Consider the following 19,258-nt stretch of genomic DNA (forward strand, 5'->3'; position numbering starts at 1 on the left):
CCACAGAGTACTGATGGATCCCACAGAGTACTGATGGATCCCACAGAGTACTGATGGATCCCACAGAGCAGTGGTGGATCCCACAGAGTACTGATGGATCCCACAGAGTACTGATGGATCCCACAGAGTAGTGATGGATCCCACAGAGTACTGATGGATCCCACAGAGTAGTGATGGATCCCACAGAGTACTGATGGATCCCACAGAGTACTGATGGATCCCACAGAGTAGTGATGGATCCCACAGAGTACTGATGGATCCCACAGAGTACTGATGGATCCCACAGAGTACTGATGGATCCCACAGAGTACTGATGGATCCCACAGAGTACTGATGGATCCCACAGAGCAGTGGTGGATCCCACAGAGTACTGATGGATCCCACAGAGTACTGATGGATCCCACAGAGTACTGATGGATCCCACAGAGTACTGATGGATCCCACAGAGCAGTGGTGGATCCCACAGAGTACTGATGGATCCCACAGAGTACTGATGGATCCCACAGAGTACTGATGGATCCCACAGAGTACTGATGGATCCCACAGAGTACTGATGGATCCCACAGAGCAGTGGTGGATCCCACAGAGTAGTGATGGATCCCACAGAGTACTGATGGATCCCACAGAGTAGTGATGGATCCCACAGAGTAGTGATGGATCCCACAGAGTAGTGATGGATCCCACAGAGTACTGATGGATCCCACAGAGTAGTGATGGATCCCACAGAGTAGTGATGGATCCCACAGAGTAGTGATGGATCCCACAGAGTAGTGATGGATCCCACAGAGTAGTGATGGATCCCACAGAGTAGTGATGGATCCCACAGAGTACTGATGGATCCCACAGAGTACTGATGGATCCCACAGAGTAGTGATGGATCCCACAGAGTAGTGATGGATCCCACAGAGTAGTGATGGATCCCACAGAGTACTGATGGATCCCACAGAGTACTGATGGATCCCACAGAGCAGTGGTGGATCCCACAGAGTAGTGATGGATCCCACAGAGTACTGATGGATCCCACAGAGTACTGATGGATCCCACAGAGTAGTGATGGATCCCACAGAGTAGTGATGGATCCCACAGAGTAGTGATGGATCCCACAGAGTAGTGATGGATCCCACAGAGTAGTGATGGATCCCACAGAGTACTGATGGATCCCACAGAGTACTGATGGATCCCACAGAGTACTGATGGATCCCACAGAGTAGTGATGGATCCCACAGAGTAGTGATGGATCCCACAGAGTAGTGATGGATCCCACAGAGTACTGATGGATCCCACAGAGTACTGATGGATCCCACAGAGCAGTGGTGGATCCCACAGAGTATTGATGGATCCCACAGAGTACTGATGGATCCCACAGAGTAGTGATGGATCCCACAGAGTAGTGATGGATCCCACAGAGTAGTGATGGATCCCACAGAGTACTGATGGATCCCACAGAGTAGTGATGGATCCCACAGAGTAGTGATGGATCCCACAGAGTAGTGATGGATCCCACAGAGTAGTGATGGATCCCACAGAGTAGTGATGGATCCCACAGAGTAGTGATGGATCCCACAGAGTACTGATGGATCCCACAGAGTACTGATGGATCCCACAGAGTAGTGATGGATCCCACAGAGTAGTGATGGATCCCACAGAGTAGTGATGGATCCCACAGAGTAGTGATGGATCCCACAGAGTAGTGATGGATCCCACAGAGTAGTGATGGATCCCACAGAGTAGTGATGGATCCCACAGAGCAGTGATAGATCCCACAGAGCAGTGATGGATCCCCAGAGCACTGATAGATCCCACAGAGCAGTGATAGATCCCCCAGAGCAGTGATAGATCTTCCAGAGCAGTGATAGATCCCACAGAGCAGTGATAGATCCCACAGAGCAGTGATAGATCCCACAGAGCAGTGATAGATCCCACAGAGTAGTGATGGATCCCACAGAGTAGTGATGGATCCCACAGAGTACTGATGGATCCCACAGAGTACTGATAGATCCCACAGAGTACTGATGGATCCCACAGAGTACTGATGGATCCCACAGAGTACTGATGGATCCCACAGAGTACTGATGGATCCCACAGAGTACTGATGGATCCCACAGAGTACTGATGGATCCCACAGAGTACTGATGGATCCCACAGAGTACTGATGGATCCCACAGAGTACTGATGGATCCCACAGAGTACTGATGGATCCCACAGAGTACTGATGGATCCCACAGAGTACTGATGGATCCCACAGAGTACTGATGGATCCCACAGAGTACTGATGGATCCCACAGAGTAGTGATGGATCCCACAGAGTAGTGATGGATCCCACAGAGCAGTGATAGATCCCACAGAGCAGTGATAGATCCCACAGAGCAGTGATAGATCCCACAGAGCAGTGATAGATCCCCCAGAGCAGTGATAGATCCCACAGAGTAGTGATAGATCCCCCAGAGCAGTGATAGATCCCCCAGAGCAGTGATAGATCCCCCAGAGCAGTGATAGATCCACAGAGCAGTGATAGATCCCACAGAGCAGTGATAGATCCCACAGAGCAGTGATAGATCCCACAGAGCAGTGATAGATCCCACAGAGCAGTGATAGATCCCACAGAGCAGTGATAGATCCCACAGAGCAGTGATAGATCCCACAGAGCAGTAATAGATCCCCCAGGGCAGTAATAGATCCCCCAGAGCAGTAATAAATCCCCCAGAGCAGTGATAGATCCCCCAGAGCAGTAATAGATCCCCCAGAGCAGTGATAGATCCCACAGAACAGTGATAGATCCCACAGAACAGTGATAGATCCCCCAGAGCAGTAATAGATCCCCCAGAGCAGTGATAGATCCCACAGAACAGTGATAGATCCCACAGAACAGTGATAGATCCCACAGAACAGTGATAGATCCCACAGAACAGTGATAGATCCCACAGAACAGTGATAGATCCCACAGAACAGTGATAGATCCCACAGAACAGTGATAGATCCCACAGAACAGTGATAGATCCCACAGAGAGCACTGACGGAGACTACAGGACACTGACAGATACCAGAGAGGACAGAGTGATCCCCCAGAGTACCAAGATAACCTAGGTATCCACAGCTATACACCATTACTCTGATGATAAGATTAACCCACAAGGTGCACCTGACGGATGAGTATTGTTGTGTTGGACAGCATGATGCAGAGTGGAAGGAGAACCACGAGAGGTTCTTCCCGCTCCCCCTGGCCCTCTCGCCCCACCAGGTGCCCTGGGACACCACCTACGGCCGGGTGTGTCGTGGCCAGCGTCCCCAGGTGAGTGTATATGTTGTTCTCTCTCCCTCTTGCGGACGGGAGACATCTCCCGTCACGCAGGGTGCAGTCGCACCTCCACAGATCTCCAGTATCATCTATTGATACTGGTAATGGCTCAAAAGAGCCACCACTTACGGGCTATTCATGCCGGTGTCACCTCTTGAGTGCCTTATTCTTTATCATCATTATCCCTCTTGCGGGCTATTCATGCCCGTGCCACCTTTTGGGTGGCTTAATCTTCATCAATCAATCCCTCTCCCTCACCTTTTTGCCGAGCTACTTGGACTAGACGGAAGAGCAACTGTGTTCCTTCATGCAGGTGTTCAATCCCCGACCGTCCAAGTGGTTGGGCACCATTCCTTCCCTCCGTCCTATTCCAGATCCTCATCCTACTTCCACGAGCTATGTTGTCGTAATGACTTTTGCTTTTTCCAGCCTTCTATTACAGGGGAGAGAGTTATTATTAAATATAAATATTTGGGGTTAAATTAATAGTTATTGTTACATGTATGTTCGGCCTGACGGCTGAGTGGATAGCGCTCTGGGTTCGTAGTCCTAAGGGTCAAGTGATTGATCCCCGGCGGAGGCGGAAACAAATGACCAGTTTCTTTAACCCTAATGCACCTGTTCACCTAGCAGTAAACAAGTACCTGGGAGTTAGACAGCTGCTACGGGCTGCTTCCTGGTGTGTGTGAGAATATTAAGATTAAGGATTTGCCTGAAACGCTACGCGTGTTAGTGGCTGTACAAGAATGTAAGAACTCTTGTATATATAAATAAATTATTTCACCAATTCCCCCAACCCCTAATAAATATTCTTATTGACAGAAGTTACTCTACTAACAAATATCAATAACCAATAAAGCTCACTGAAAACCGAATCAAAACACCAGTACAACATTCCCTCTAGATCCTCTCCAAGAGCACGCTACATGAACTAGAATATGCTCCTTGAGTAGCAAGTTACATAGTAATACATGAAGTAATAATTAGAAACGATGGCACTGATGAAAAAAAAAAAGGATTTGGCGATAATTAAAAGGTGCAGGTCAAAGCGCCGCACGTCTCCCGTCCAAGACATAGCACCAACTGAATCTCTCCCTGGCTCCCGGCAGCGTTTACAAAAGAAACTTGTCGTACTGGAACCGTCCAGTACTTCCAGTCAACTTTGCCAAATAAATCTTAAATATCACACAACTTTATAATCCTACTGGCTATGTACCCTAAATTAACTTATTGACTACAAAGTCTAAAACATAATCAGCAGTAAACATAACCAGCAGTTTACATATTTACAGATAATCGTGGCACCGGCAGCGCCGTCACCACTAAATTTAAATTTTGACCCGAGGAACGAGTTTATCTAGACCTTCCCAACGGACAAAACCGTTTCTCACACTTTATTCCTTTCGCTAAACCGGCTTGTTATTGAATACATAGACCACCCTGGTCGCAACACCCGAGGCCTGTAAGCAGGCTAAGAGCTGTCCCTTCCCATAGGTCGTAAGTCTTAACCCAGCAAATAAATCATTGGAACATGACTGCCAATACGTTTAACTCCGAGGTACCCGGTTACTGCCGGGTGAATAGCGGCAAACTGTTCCCAGGATTTGTTCCCAGTCAATCCTCCCCGGGTTTCATAACGGGGCGAATGTGTATCAGTACATCATGTTACTTCAGTCTTGTGTAAATAATTGTTCACATGGTCAACAAATTTGTGAGCTTCAATTTTGTCCACCGAGTAATGGACATCTTGTGTATAATGTGTAGTATAGTACAGGAGCCGGTGGCTGAGCGGACAGAACACTGGACGCGTGATCCTGTGGTCCCGGGTTCGATTCCGGGCGCCGGCAAGAAACAATGGGCAGAGTTTCTTCCACCCTGATGCCCGTTACCTAGCAGTAAATAGATACCTGGGAGTTAGTCAGCTGTCACGGGCTGCTTCCTGGGGGTGGAGGCCTGATTGAGGTGTAGCGAGTAGATTATCCCAATAATATACTCGCTCCAAATGCATTGTTAATATTCCTGTCAACATTTGGAGATGAGTGAGGTGAGGTGTTGCCCGAGCAACCCGGTGAGATGTTGCCCGAACATATAAGCAGCAGAATAGCAAACATTAACTAGTCTACTTTCAAGTGTGGTCTAGAGCAGACACTTGCGAGATACTGTACCGCCGCTCAGTGCGCTCAACTCACACCAAAGTATCACCTGTGTACTGTCACTATACTTTACATAACAATGTGTTGTGTTTACTGTCACCATACTTTACATAACAATAGAACTGTTACATTGGTGACTCAGTGAGTGAAAAGAACACCTAGTCGCAAACTAGATCTTCGTCATGGATTTATCTACCAGGTTTCCAGCATACAACGCAGATGAACCAGAATTTTGGTTCATGCAGATGGAGGCTACTTTCGACCTTCACGAAATTTCGACTGAGAAAGCCCGATATGCCTGTACCCTGCCAACACTTCCCTCGGAGGCTATGCACACTGCCTCTGCTGTCATCACCGCACCATCACCAGACGCCAGGACATACACCGCATTGAAGGCCGCTCTTCTACAGGCAGCAATGAAACGCCGCATTCAACAAAGGGACCAACTCCTCACTGACAAAAGATTAGCAGACAAAACACCAGCCCAGCTTCTGCGGCATATTCAGTATGTGATGCATACTGCAACTGGCCCAGCCCCCAGCGAGATTGTGAGATCACTGTGGATACAACTCTGTCCAAAACACATTCAACAGGCCCTATTCAATATGGCTGACGACACCCCATTAGCCCAGCTGGCTACACTGGCAGACCGGCTTCATACGACGTCTGATAACACTATGCTGTCCCATCCCAGTGTAACACAGCAGACTACAGACACCCAACAACTCGACGTCCTCCAGAACCGGCGTTTCTTCCACCCATGGAGGACATACCATGCAAATCCAGTATCAGTCTAGGCGACAGCGAGAACATCGGGGAGAGCTTTGTTCTTACCACCAGAGGTTTGGACACCAAGCCCGCAACTGTAGGGCTCCTTGTTCCTGGTCGGGAAACTACTTCGGCGGGGACTGTTAATGGTCAGTGACTCCGCCATTTGAAACACTACACTGCTCTACATATCTGACATCATAACCAAACGCCGTTTCCTCGTTGACAGAGGTGCAGCAGCTAGTGTGTTGCATCCCCCACTGGTCAAACCAACCCGTACTCCTGGTTTCGACTTACGTGCCACCAATGGTACGTCCGTCCGTACATATGGGACCTGCGCCCTGGTTCTCGAGTTCGCCTCTCTGGGTCGCTTTACGTGGACTTTCCTCATAGCGGATGTGGAACAACCTATTCTTGGATGGGATTTCCTGCAACACCATCGACTTATTGTGGATCCCGCAGGTGCAGTACTTCGAGCCTCTCCTAGTACCTCTACACAGGTTAACAGCGTCACCCCAGTCGCATCTATGGAACTTCAAGCACTCCTGGATGAATTCAAAGATGTGACCCAACCCGCGACCAGAAGTGCAACATACGATTACGCATCACATTACTACAACGGGAGCACCTACCTTCGCCAGACCACGCCGCCTGGCACCGGAACGATTGGCGGTAGCACGTGCTGAATTCAACAAGCTACAGGAGGCAGGAATAATCCGCCCTTCGAACAGTCCATGGGCTTCACCTCTCCATATGGTCCCGAAAACAGCCCCAGGGGAATGGCGCCCTTGCGGGGACTACAGGGCTCTCAACGTTCGTACTCTGCCGGATCGCTACCCAATACCAAACATCCAGGATTTCTCACAGGGAATGAGCAACGCAACCATTTTTTCGAAAATTGACCTTGTGCGGGCATTTCACCAGATCCCTGTGGAACCGGCAGACATTCCGAAAACAGCGATCACAACACCTTTTGGACTGTTTGAATTCGTCCGGATGCCTTTTGGTCTACGGAATGCAGCCCAGACATTCCAACGCTTCATCGACCAAGTAGTTAAGGACCTGCCTTTTTGCTACGCCTACATTGACGATCTGTTGGTGGCCAGTACATCACCGACAGAACATCTGCTACACCTCAGGCTCCTTTTCACCCATCTGCGCAACTTCGGCTTGCAGCTCAACTCCAAGAAGTGTATTTTCCATGTTCCAGAGCTGGATTTCTTGGGACACCGTGTGTCAGCAGCAGGGGTCCAACCACTAGAGAAGAAAATCGAGGAAATCAAGGAATTCCCGCACCCATCCACTCCAAAGAAGTTGCAAGAATTTCTTGGCGTGGTGAATTTTTATCATCGATTCATCCCACATTGTTTGGACATCTTACGACACTTATACGACCTCTTACGTGGTCGGAAACTCACATCCCGTCTTCCGTTGGAGTGGACTCCCCAGGCAGAGACAGCATTCACCGACATAAAACACAAGCTGGCGGAATTCACCTTACTCGCACACCCAGTGTCTGACGCTCCCACCAATCTCTCTACCGACGCTTCAAACACAGCAATTGGTGCTGTACTACAACAGCTCATTGAAGGAGAATGGCGCCCAATTGCATTCTTTTCAGCACGCCTGTCACCCACTGAAGAGAAGTACAGCACTTTTGATAGGGAACTGCTCGCCATCTACTCAGCCATACAACATTTCCGGCACTTCCTCGAGGGGCGGAACTTCCACATCCTCACAGACTACAAGCCTCTCACTTATGCACTGGCGGCCATGGGTGATGCTCACTCTCCTCGAGTAGCCAACCACCTGGGATTTATCTCCCAATTTACCTCGGATATCCGTCATGTCAAAGGAACTAATAATGTCATAGCCGATGCACTGTCTCGACCCACCATAAACCACGTCGTGACAAACCCAGCTCAGGTGGACTATTGTGTAATCAGTAAGGCCCAACGGGAAGACCCTGATCTGCAGCGATTACGAACATCTGACACAGCTCTCCGGTTCATCGAGATTCCCATGGAAGGTGGCGGTAGTATAATCTGTGACACCTCACGGACGGGAGCGCTTAGGCCCTACATTCCTGCCCAGTTTCGCTGGAGAACGTTCTCAGTATTTCACTCCCTAGCACACCCAGGAGTACGTGCTTCTCAGAAACTACTAACGGAGCGTGTCGTATGGCCAGGAATCAATGCCGATGTTCGACGATGGACTCGCTCATGTCTCCAGTGCCAGCGAGCGAAAACACTTAGACACACAAAGAGCCCTCTTCAACAGTTCCCGCTACCTTCTGACCGTTTCGAGGTGGTGCATGTAGACATCGTTGGACCGTTACCGTCGGCAAGAGGATATTCTTATCTACTCACCTACATCGATCGATTCTCCAGATGGCCGGAAGCAATCCCACTAATCAACATCTCAGCTGAGTCAGTGGTCCAGGCTTTCATCTCTGGATGGGTCGCCCGTTTTGGCAGCCCCTCTGTCATCATCACCGACCAAGAACGACAGTTCGAATCATATCTATGGAAGGAGCTTATGGAATTCCTCGGCACCACACACAACCAAACCACAGCATACCACCCTGAGTCGAACGGAATGGTAGAACGCTTTCATAGACAACTAAAAGCCGCCCTAAGAGCTCAAGCACGCCCTGATGATTGGATCGACAACCTTCCATTAGTCTTGCTTGGCATCCGTTCGGCCACGAAAGAGGGCAGTGGATTCTTGGCAGCAGACTTAGTATACTGATCTAGCCTGCGGCTTTTGGGCGAATTCTTAACCCCGACGCCACTCATCACACCCCCAGACCCCACTTTTGTCCAGAAATTACGGGCGGCCATGACAAGCATTTGGCCTACACCACCACGCCAACCGACAACTCATGCTACATATGTGCCTCATGAGCTCCACACAACTGAACACGTGTTTGTAAGAATCGACGCTGTTCGACGCCCTCTACAATCACCTTACGAAGGACCATTTAAAGTGGTTTCTCGAACACCGAAGATCTTCACCATTGAACGCCGAGGACAGCGGGTAAACATCTCCATCGATCGCCTTAAACCAGTACACTGTGACGCTGCCCCAGACATCCCTCCAGAGACACATCCGCCGACTACGCCGTTCACTTTTCGACCACAGTTACCAGCAGCACCGCCACCTACGACAACGGACGATCCTGTACGACCTTCCACCCTACATCCCCAGTTACCAGCTGCACCATCACCTGATCCTACGACGACGGACGATCCAGTGCGACCTCCTACCCTAAGACCCCAGTCAGATGACATCAGCAAAGAGGAGGAAGTTAACTTTGAGGGTTATACAACGCGAGCAGGGCGTACAATTCACCGACCAGCTAGGTTTCTTGATCAAGTATTTTTCCTTTCATCCCCTGGGATGGGGACTTCTGTAGCGAGTAGATTATCCCAATAATATACTCGCTCCAAATGCATTGTTAATATTCCTGTCAACATTTGGAGATGAGTGAGGTGAGGTGTTGCCCGAGCAACCCGGTGAGATGTTGCCCGAGCATATAAGCAGCAGAATAGCAAATATTAACTAGTCTACTTTCAAGTGTGGTCTAGAGCAGACACTTGCGAGATACTGTACCGACGCTCAACTCACACCAAAGTATCACCTGTGTACTTCTGTATATTCGACCAAATATATATATATTATCTTAGTGTTTGTGTTTATTGTCACCATACTTTAAGTAACAATAGAACCGTTACAAAGGACCGGGCCGTGGGGACACTAAGCCCTAAAATCATCTCAAGATAACCTCAAGATAGTAATTTTTAATGATAATGAAGGGACAAAAATGAAGTAGCAAATTGCGGATATTCAAAATATTTAAGGAATGTTATGTCTGGGCAGGCTGAGGACGGCCGCCTTCAGTGTCACGTCTCCAGCCGTGGGGCGCCCTACCTCCTCCTCCAGCCTGTCCGCTACGAGCAGGTCCACCACCACCCGGATATCTTCCTCTTCTACGAGGTCCTCAGTGACCATGAAATCGCCGTCATCAAAGAACGTGCATCAACCTTGGTACAGTCTTAATTAATAGCTTAATACTGAAGTTGACCAGACCACACACTGGAAGGTGAAGGGACGACAGCGTTTCGGTCCGTCCTGGACCATTCTCAAGTCGATTATGGTCCTGGAATGGTCCAGGACGGACCGAAATGTTGTCGTCCCTTCACCTTCTAGTCTGTGGTCTGGTCAACATTCTTCAGCTACGTTATTGTGACTCATCGCCTGCTTAATACTGAACTTCATTTTAAGTAACTATACTCAACGGATCAGGACTGGGCGAAGCAACTCTGGCTTCTGTTGTGAAGGATATATTGAGTTCATGAGGGAATATCAAATTTTGTTGCATGCCCTTAATTGCACAAGTGACTGCAATGTCAATGCTGCAACATATCCCCACCAGTTGGCAGGAGAGACGAAATATAGCAATCAGTTTCCACTTCTAAGACAATTTAAGTGAATTATTGGAATTATTTCTTTAAATTACTCTTAAGTTTCACAAACAGGTTCTACAGGGACTTGTTTTTGGAACTCTGGATGTGAGAGAGGTTACACAGATGTAGGATCAATCCGGATGATGTTAGATCAACTTAACACATGCAAGTTCAATCCTAACTGAAACTTCTTCGGTTCCTGTATTACATTTGAACTCTCTAATCTAGCTTAACTTAGCCAAGCCTAGCCTAACCACGCTCTGACGCACTAAAACGTGAAGCCGAGAATATCTTTATATATCCACAGAAGCCTTTATGAGGGGTTCGAACCTATGCGCAGTGTTCCCAGACTCACTCTGGTCAACTAGTCAACCCTCAGCGCACAAGTTTAAACCCTCATCAAGGCTCCTGTGGATTTGTTATTTGATATATCGCATCAATGTGATTCCTCTGTGTATAACCTTTATATGTCATAATTGTTTGACCAAGTCTTGCCCTGCCCGAGTCAGCTGACCAGATCGACAGTGTCGAGCAGGACTAGTCCCTACTCTGAGGAGCGGGTGTCCCACACAGCCTGGCTCCCCAACCACACCCATCCCGCGCTGCTCAATGTGGCTCGAAGGATCTCCTACATCACTGGTCTTCATGTGCACGAAGGCGCAGCTGAGGAAAGTGCCGGAGAACATTTACAAGTAAGAGTTGACTGTTTAGTTTTTGTGGTGGGATCTAGATGCACCCACCAAGATGTGTTTGTAGGGTCGAGGTGCTTCAACTCCTCAGTCCCTGAGGAGTTGAAGTGTGCTTCAACTCCTCAGAGTGAAGTGTGCTTTCTGGGAGCAAGTAACGGCCAGTAAGCTATAATATGTAATATAATTATTTTTGTTTTTCTTGGTTTTAGTGTTTCTTTTTAATTTGTATATTGTAAAATATTAAGCACTATATCCACAAAATTCTTAAAAAATTCTAACAATCATATTTTGCCTGTAATTAGACAATTATAAAGTTTCCAGAGAGAGAGAGAGAGAGAGAGAGAGAGAGAGAGAGAGAGACAGAGAGAGAGACAGAGAGAGAGACAGAGAGAGAGACAGAGAGAGAGAGAGAGAGAGAGAGAGAGAGAGAGAGAGAGAGAGAGAGAGAGAGAGAGAGAGAGAGAGAGAGAGAGAGAGAGAGAGAGAGAGAGACAGAGAGAGAGAGAGAGACAGAGAGAGAGAGAGACAGAGAGAGAGAGAGACAGAGAGAGAGAGAGACAGAGAGAGAGAGAGACAGAGAGAGAGAGAGAGAGAGAGAGAGAGAGAGAGAGAGAGAGAGAGAGAGAGAGAGAGAGAGAGAGAGAGAGAGAGAGAGAGAGAGAGAGAGAGAGAGAGACAGAGAGAGAGAGAGAGACAGAGAGAGAGAGAGAGACAGAGAGAGAGAGAGACAGAGAGAGAGAGAGACAGAGAGAGAGAGAGACAGAGAGAGAGAGAGAGAGAGAGAGAGAGAGAGAGAGAGAGAGAGAGAGAGAGAGAGAGAGAGAGAGAGAGAGAGAGAGAGAGAGACAGAGAGACAGAGACAGAGAGCGAGCGAGTGAGAGAAAACAAACTGTTACGGTTTTCTTCTTTCTCTAAACTGTTACAATATTTCACCAGGTTGTGAACTACGGCATCGGCGGCCATTACAACATGCATCAGGATACTTTATTCAAACACTTTCCTGAAGGTCGCGTGAGTACAGTATACCACCATTTAAGGCCAGATGAGTATATTCTAGAGTGAAGTTCAGGTGAGTACTGTGCTGTAGTCCTGAAGGTCATGCGAGTACAGTGATGTAGCTGACTGCATTGTGGTAGGTCTTAGGTGAGTACTTGGTAGTACTCATGATACTCAGGTGAGTACATTTCAATAGTCATTAAGTCAAATGAATATATTGGTGAAGGTCTGAAGATGAGTACATTGGTAGTTACGAAGATCACCCCACTAACGAGCCTCGTGTCTCATCCCACTAACGAGCCTCGTCTCTCCCACAGTGGAACGAGTCTATGTCATACACATTGGAGAGTCCGCCCGGAGACCGCGTGGCCACCTGGGTCTTCTACGTGAGTCCCGCCCTTATCCACCTTCTATTCGTGTGGATAAAGCACTGAAGCACCTTCTGTTCAGGTGTTTCAGTATTTATCCACCTTCTGTTTAGGTGCTTCAGTGCTTTATCCACCTTCTGTTCATGTGCTTCAACGTTCTTATCCACCTGAAGCTGGATAAGGTGGATTATCTTATCCACCTGAAGCTGGATAAGGTGGATTATCTTATCCACCTGAAGCTGGATAAGGTGGATTATCTTATCCACCGGACAGAACAAGTTAGTAGAGGATGAACACAAGATGTAAATCAGAACAATAACAAAACACAATAATATATCCCAACAACAACAGTTGTGTTGATCTGTTGCAGTTGACGACTGTGGAGTCAGGTGGGAGGACAGGGTTCGAGAGGCTCGGGGCGTCGGTTCCCGCCATCAAGGGCGCCGCCGCCTTCTGGTACAACCTGAAGAAGAACGGTGATGGCGACCCTCTCACCACCCACGGCGGCTGTCCCGTCATCCTCGGACACAAGTGGAGTGAGTCTATATGCTTCCTTAGCCACTTGGGCTGGACGGTAGAGTGAGTCTACGCTTCCTTAGCCACTTGTGCTGGACGGTAGAGCGAGTCTACGCTTCCTTAGCCACTTGGGCTGGACGGTAGAGCGAGTCTACGCTTCCTTAGCCACTTGTGCTGGACGGTAGAGCGAGTCTACGCTTCCTTAGCCACTTGGGCTGGACGGTAGAGCGAGTCTACGCTTCCTTAGCCACTTGTGCTGGACGGTAGAGCGAGTCTACGCTTCCTTAGCCACTTGTGCTGGACGGTAGAGTGAGTCTACGCTTCCTTAGCCACTTGGGCTGGATGGTAGAGCGAGTCTATACGCTTCCTTAGCCACTTGGGCTGGATGGTAGAACGAACGGGTCGCTTTATGCAAGTCGGCGTTCAATCCCCCCGACCGTCCATAAGTGGTTGGCCACCATTCCTTCCCCCCGTCCCATCCCAAATCCTTATCCTGACCCCTTCCCAGGGCTATATCGTCATAATGGCTTGGTGCTTTGCTATGATTATTCGTTCCTTCTCACGGAATGCTCTCTAAATTCTAACACTATTGTTCTAATTCTAACCCACAAATTAGACAAATACATAAAAAAAAATTACATAGACAGTGACAGACAGTAGATGGATGGCTGGAGGGCTGGGATAGTTGAATGTGTAGGTAGATGGATAGACTGATACATGGATTGATGGATAAACGGATAGTTGTGTAGATTGATGGACGGATGTATACAAAGGTGGATGTATAGACTGATGGAAGGAGAGATGGATGGATGGATAGCAGGATGGATGGATAGATGATAAAATGAATGGATATACATAGATTGTTGGACAGATGAATATATGGGATACATGAATAAATGGGTAGATGAACATTTGGATAAATAAATGGATAGATGAATAGGTAGATGAACTGATATATAAATACACAGTTAGATGTATGGATGGAAGGACAGGCAGATGAACAGATGGGACACAGACCCAGGAGAGGTCCAGTATAAAGGCCCAAACTTGGAGACCAGATGCCTAAGGCTAGTCTCACCCAAATTGGCAGAGCGAGTGGTCTGGGGTACGGGATGAACATAGGCCAGTTGGGGTCGCCATAATTCAAGAGAGAACATCGAGCCAGGGCCGCAATCAGACCCCCACGACACTGGACCCTCCTCAGGCTGATCAGACCAGCGCAAAACTGGACCCTCCTCAGGCTGATCAGAAATTTCCTTAAGAATAGGCAAGTTACCCCCAGCTTCAAGGCAAAAGAGGCCGCAGCCTTCACCCCAACAGCTGGAGTCCCCCAAGGATCATGCTTGAGCCCGGTTCTCTTCAACATCTTTGTAAACGACCTACCCCAACCAGAGTATAGGGACACCATTATCGTGCAATTTGCGGACGACGTAACACACGTAATAACATCTAACCCAAGCAGCCAAGCGGCCAAGCATGCAACTGTAACCCGTAAGGCAAACGTAGAACTAGCAAGGACTGCTAACTGGGAAAGGAAATGGAGGATCACCACTAACCCAGAAAAGATCCAATTAAGCACTGTCGGCTGTATGGCCTTCTCAATTGAAAATGAGGGGGGAATAAGAATCAGGGGTGAACCCATAGCCATCTCAAACTCCAACACAGTGCTCGGGTACAACTTCAACAGGCTACTCAACTCCTCCCAGTACGTATCCCAGAAGACAGCGATGGCCCGGGGCTCACTGGCGAGGCTCTTCCGTTTCAAGCAAGCCCCATCCCACATCAAGCTCCACCTTTACAGAATGATCGTAAGGCCTAGCCTGGAATACCCATACGTTCCCCTGAACCTCACCAACAAATCCAACATGCTGAAGATCCAACGAGTACAAAACAAAGCACTTCGCTTTGCAGAGGGCCTGACTCTGAGGGACAGGGTAAGAACTGACCAAATCCATGAGACGCTCAACATGAAGCCAATGAACATTAGGCTTAGCTACCTGGCCAGAAGACAGCTGTACCGCATGAAGAACATGTATGTCCCAGACCCCGAAGATCCCTTCGTAGCAGAAAACACCACCAGCGACTACGAGATCCACGAACCACCACACAGAACCAGAAGAATCACTCTCCAACAAAAAGTGATCAGACACATCCATGATGAGGCCTTCCCAAGACCTCAAATACTAAGCGGTCTGCCAGACGACCCAGATGAGTGGCCCATCCCGGACCCAATCTACACCAAATGAAGAATAAAGAAAAAAAAAGAAAAAAAAATATATATATAATAAAAAAAAAATAAATAAAAACTCCTACAAAAAAAATATAAAACCAAAAAACCATGTGTGGTGGCGTCAGAAGTGTAACCACCCTGATGTTGCTAAGATTAGCCTCCTTCAGCCCACTCCATCGGCTCTAGTGCTTTAGGACACCAACAAGCACAAACACTAGCCCCCCTAGCCAATGTACTGACAACATAACACATACGCAAACAAACAACACATACAAAAATGTCAACCCATGGTGGACAGGCCACCCAACTTTCAAACCTCCTCTCTCTCTCTACACCCGCATCCTCTTCCTGAATTTCATCTCCCCATCCCTCTACCTCCCCCATCCTTTCCAATCCCTATGGACATCAAAGCAAGACCCCCGCGACGGTTCCTTTCACTGTCCGCCAGCTACACACACTTTACCATTTTCCAAACACACAAATTCTCATATAAAAATATTCACTGATCTCTGGAGAATTAACTAAAATGTTCAGTGTTTTAATTTTTAGTTGTACGTCGCTCATAGCATTAGATACCGGAATGAGCAGTATATTACCGGGATTATTAGTTGCTAAATCTCATTAACACAGTTGCTAACAAGTGGATTCGGGAACACGCCAACTTCCTCCGTCGACCGTGTAGTGAGGACCCTGAGGAATGAGGCAGAGACCGAGCAGTGAGGACCCTGAGGAATGAGGCAGAGACCAAGGAGTGAGGACCCTGAGGAATGAGGCAGAGACCAAGGAGTGAGGACCCTGAGGAATGAGGCAGAGACCAAGCAGTGAGGACCCTGAGGAATGAGGCAGAGACCAAGCAGTGAGGACCCTGAGGAATGAGGCAGAGACCAAGCAGTGAGGACCCTGAGGAATGAGGCAGAGACCGAGCAGTGAGGACCCTGAGGAATGAGGCAGAGACCAAGCAGTGAGGACCCTGAGGAATGAGGCAGAGACCGAGCAGTGAGGACCCTGAGGAATGAGGCAGAGACCGAGCACTGAAGACCCTGAGGAATGAGGCACATTAACCCTGTCCTAAAGGATCGAGAGGTAATAAAAACAGAAGACCCACTCTGAGAATAATTTAGTCAGAAGTGTATGTCTATTTAGTCATAGTAATATTTTATGAGGTCATGTAATAATGAGAGCATGAGTCAATCACATATTGACTGTACCTTCAAGGAATATATACGACATACTCCTGAGTTAGTGTATATAATGTGTTCCATCTTGCCCATGACAAAATGAGTGAGCTAACTTATCAAAATATAATCCAAGTTGACCGTACAATATTGCCACTGTAGTCTGTAGGGAGAGGAAAGGGTGGGCAGACTCCTCTCCCTGTGATAGCAGCCACATAGCAAGGAATGACGATTTCAATGCTACCTCAGCATACTGTATACATTCACTCCAAAAAAGAAATCTACCACTTACGGGTTATTCATGCCCATGCCACCTCTTGGGTGGCTTAATCTTCATCAATCATACTGTCTCCTCACTTGAGAGTGAACCATGTAGGTTCGAAACATTGTGTAAATTATATTTAGTATAATACATTCTACAGTTACTTTGTATTCTTTTAGTTAACCTTGAACAAATATGACATTTGGAGAAAACCTCTTCCAATTTTCTTTAATTTTGCCCCGAGGGGCGAGTTTATTGGGCAGCGTCACTCATCTTTTGAGTGGACACACTGCCATAGAGACAGTATTGGGCAGCGTCACTCATCCTGTGAGTGGACACACCACCATAGTGACAGTATTGGGCAGCGCCACTCATCCTGTGAGTGGACACACCACCATAGTGACAGTATTGGGCAGCGCCACTCATCCTGTGAGTGGACACACCGCCATAGCAACATGTACAACACTCCCCAATAGGAAGAAAACCCGCTGGGTTGTTTCCGATTACCTCTTCCAATTGAACCAAGATGCAAGAGCACTAGTCAGAGGGAGAGAAGCCCTAAACAAGAAAAATGTGCGAGTATGGTCTCTCAAAATCCTCCCACAACTGCCTTGAATGGTTCATCGCAGTGCACAGTGCACCGATCTGGTGCACAGGACTCTCTCTCTGTTGACCCTGGATGGAAAACTGTCATGTTGGGTGTCATTGGGATGCCCACATAACCAGGAATTCTGGTATAATACGGAGGCCACCGTATGCCCGAGGGAAAATTAGATAAAGAGGGATTAATTATGCCTGCCATACAGTCAGGGAGTACGCAGCTGAAGGTGCCAAGCGTGGGGGAGGGGATGCCAGCGAGGCGAGAGAGAGAAGCTCTGGTGCCAGATTCACGAAGCAGTTACGCAAATACTTACGAACCTGTCCATCTTTTCTCAATCTTTGGCGGCTTTGTTCACAATTATTAAACAGTTAATGAGCTCCGAAGCACCAGGAGGCTGTTTATAACAGTTGATTGGGAAGTTTTCATGCTTGTAAACTGTTTAATAAATGTAACCAAAGCCGTCAAAGATTGAGGAAAGGTGTACAGGTTCGTAAGTACTTGCGTAACTGCTTCGTGAATCTGGCCCCTGACCTCTGGCGTCAACCTCAATCCTGCGCAATGAAGAATAACAACAGTGACGTAGTCGTAACGTGGTCATGACGTCACTCTTCTACCGATCGTGTAACAATTAATATCATTGGTTCCGGCACCTTTGCTGCAACCCCATTGGTCACTTGTAGACCTGCTGGTGGTGTTGACCAGACCACACACTGTAAGGTGAAGGGACGACGACGTTTCGGTCCGTCCTGGACCATTCTCAAGTCGATTGTGGTCCAGGACGGACCGAAACGTCGTCGTCCCTTCACCTTCTAGTGTGTGGTCTGGTCAACATACTTCAGCCGCGTTATTGTGACTCATCGCCTGCTGGTGTTAGTGCCCCGAGGAAGCTTGCAATCCTATGCAAGATCATTCTCTTGAGGAAATCCGTGCATGGTGGTCGTGTCGTTCTGTCTATCGGCCGATAGACAGAACACCGTCCATTCCTCACCGTCAAGTTAAACTCAGCGTTCTTCTCGATATACCAACGCTCGCCTGGAATCGCGACTGTGAATATATTGTTTAGAAGCCTTCTAGAGTGACATCACAGGAGCTAAACAGACTATCAGGTAACTCCTGGTGACAAGTAGAGATCGTCTGTGAGTGACCAAGAGTGAGTGCCTAAGGCAGTGCCGCCGCCTAAGTAATCTGTGTGTGACTTTACCACAGTGTACCTGTATGGTGCCATATACCTGCCGCCGCCACTCAGACCAGTGTGGGTGGTCAGCAACAACTCGCTCCACCCTCACTGTACTACGTGACGTCACCACCTTACTCACCGCCAGTGCCATCAAGGGTGCGTGTCAGACATACAGCGCGCCCTCCTGCGCGTACCCTCCGTGTCAAGTACGGTGTGTTGGGAAAGCCTGTCATCAATGTCTCAGGTCATAGCGAGCGGAAACAGCTGTCAGGCCACCTACGAGTTCTTGCATAAATGTGCACGAGTGAGTGAATGGGAGAGGTAGCCTACCTGTAAGGACAAGATCTTGTTACTGTGTTATTGTGTCTGTGTTGACCTGAGTGGTCAACCACAGTTCTCACCTTCTCGTACCTGACACAGGTATAGGTGAGTACACCTGACGGTGTACTCACCTAATTGTGCTTGCGGGGGTTGAGCTCTGGCTCTTTGGTCCCGCCTCTCAACTGTCCATCAACTGGTGTACAGGTTCCTGAGCCTATTGGGCTCTATCATATCTACA

General features: G+C 48.2%; 1 protein-coding gene across 1 annotated transcript in view; it reads left to right on the forward strand.

The window, feature by feature from the left end:
• LOC123750708 (prolyl 4-hydroxylase subunit alpha-3) overlaps nucleotides 1–17,085 on the forward strand; it is a 30,133-nt gene extending 13,048 nt beyond the window's left edge. The window contains exons 7-13 of the mRNA XM_045732813.2: nucleotides 3,170–3,289; nucleotides 10,099–10,266; nucleotides 11,195–11,377; nucleotides 12,311–12,385; nucleotides 12,688–12,756; nucleotides 13,109–13,274; nucleotides 16,115–17,085. Coding sequence (XP_045588769.2) covers nucleotides 3,170–3,289; nucleotides 10,099–10,266; nucleotides 11,195–11,377; nucleotides 12,311–12,385; nucleotides 12,688–12,756; nucleotides 13,109–13,274; nucleotides 16,115–16,185 — 852 coding nt within the window. The 3' untranslated portion in view covers nucleotides 16,186–17,085. The remainder of the gene's footprint in view (nucleotides 1–3,169; nucleotides 3,290–10,098; nucleotides 10,267–11,194; nucleotides 11,378–12,310; nucleotides 12,386–12,687; nucleotides 12,757–13,108; nucleotides 13,275–16,114) is intronic.
• The last annotated feature ends 2,173 nt before the right edge of the window (nucleotides 17,086–19,258 follow it).

Source organism: Procambarus clarkii, chromosome 4 (assembly GCF_040958095.1).
Source record: "Procambarus clarkii isolate CNS0578487 chromosome 4, FALCON_Pclarkii_2.0, whole genome shotgun sequence".
Classification (NCBI taxonomy): domain Eukaryota; kingdom Metazoa; phylum Arthropoda; class Malacostraca; order Decapoda; family Cambaridae; genus Procambarus; species Procambarus clarkii.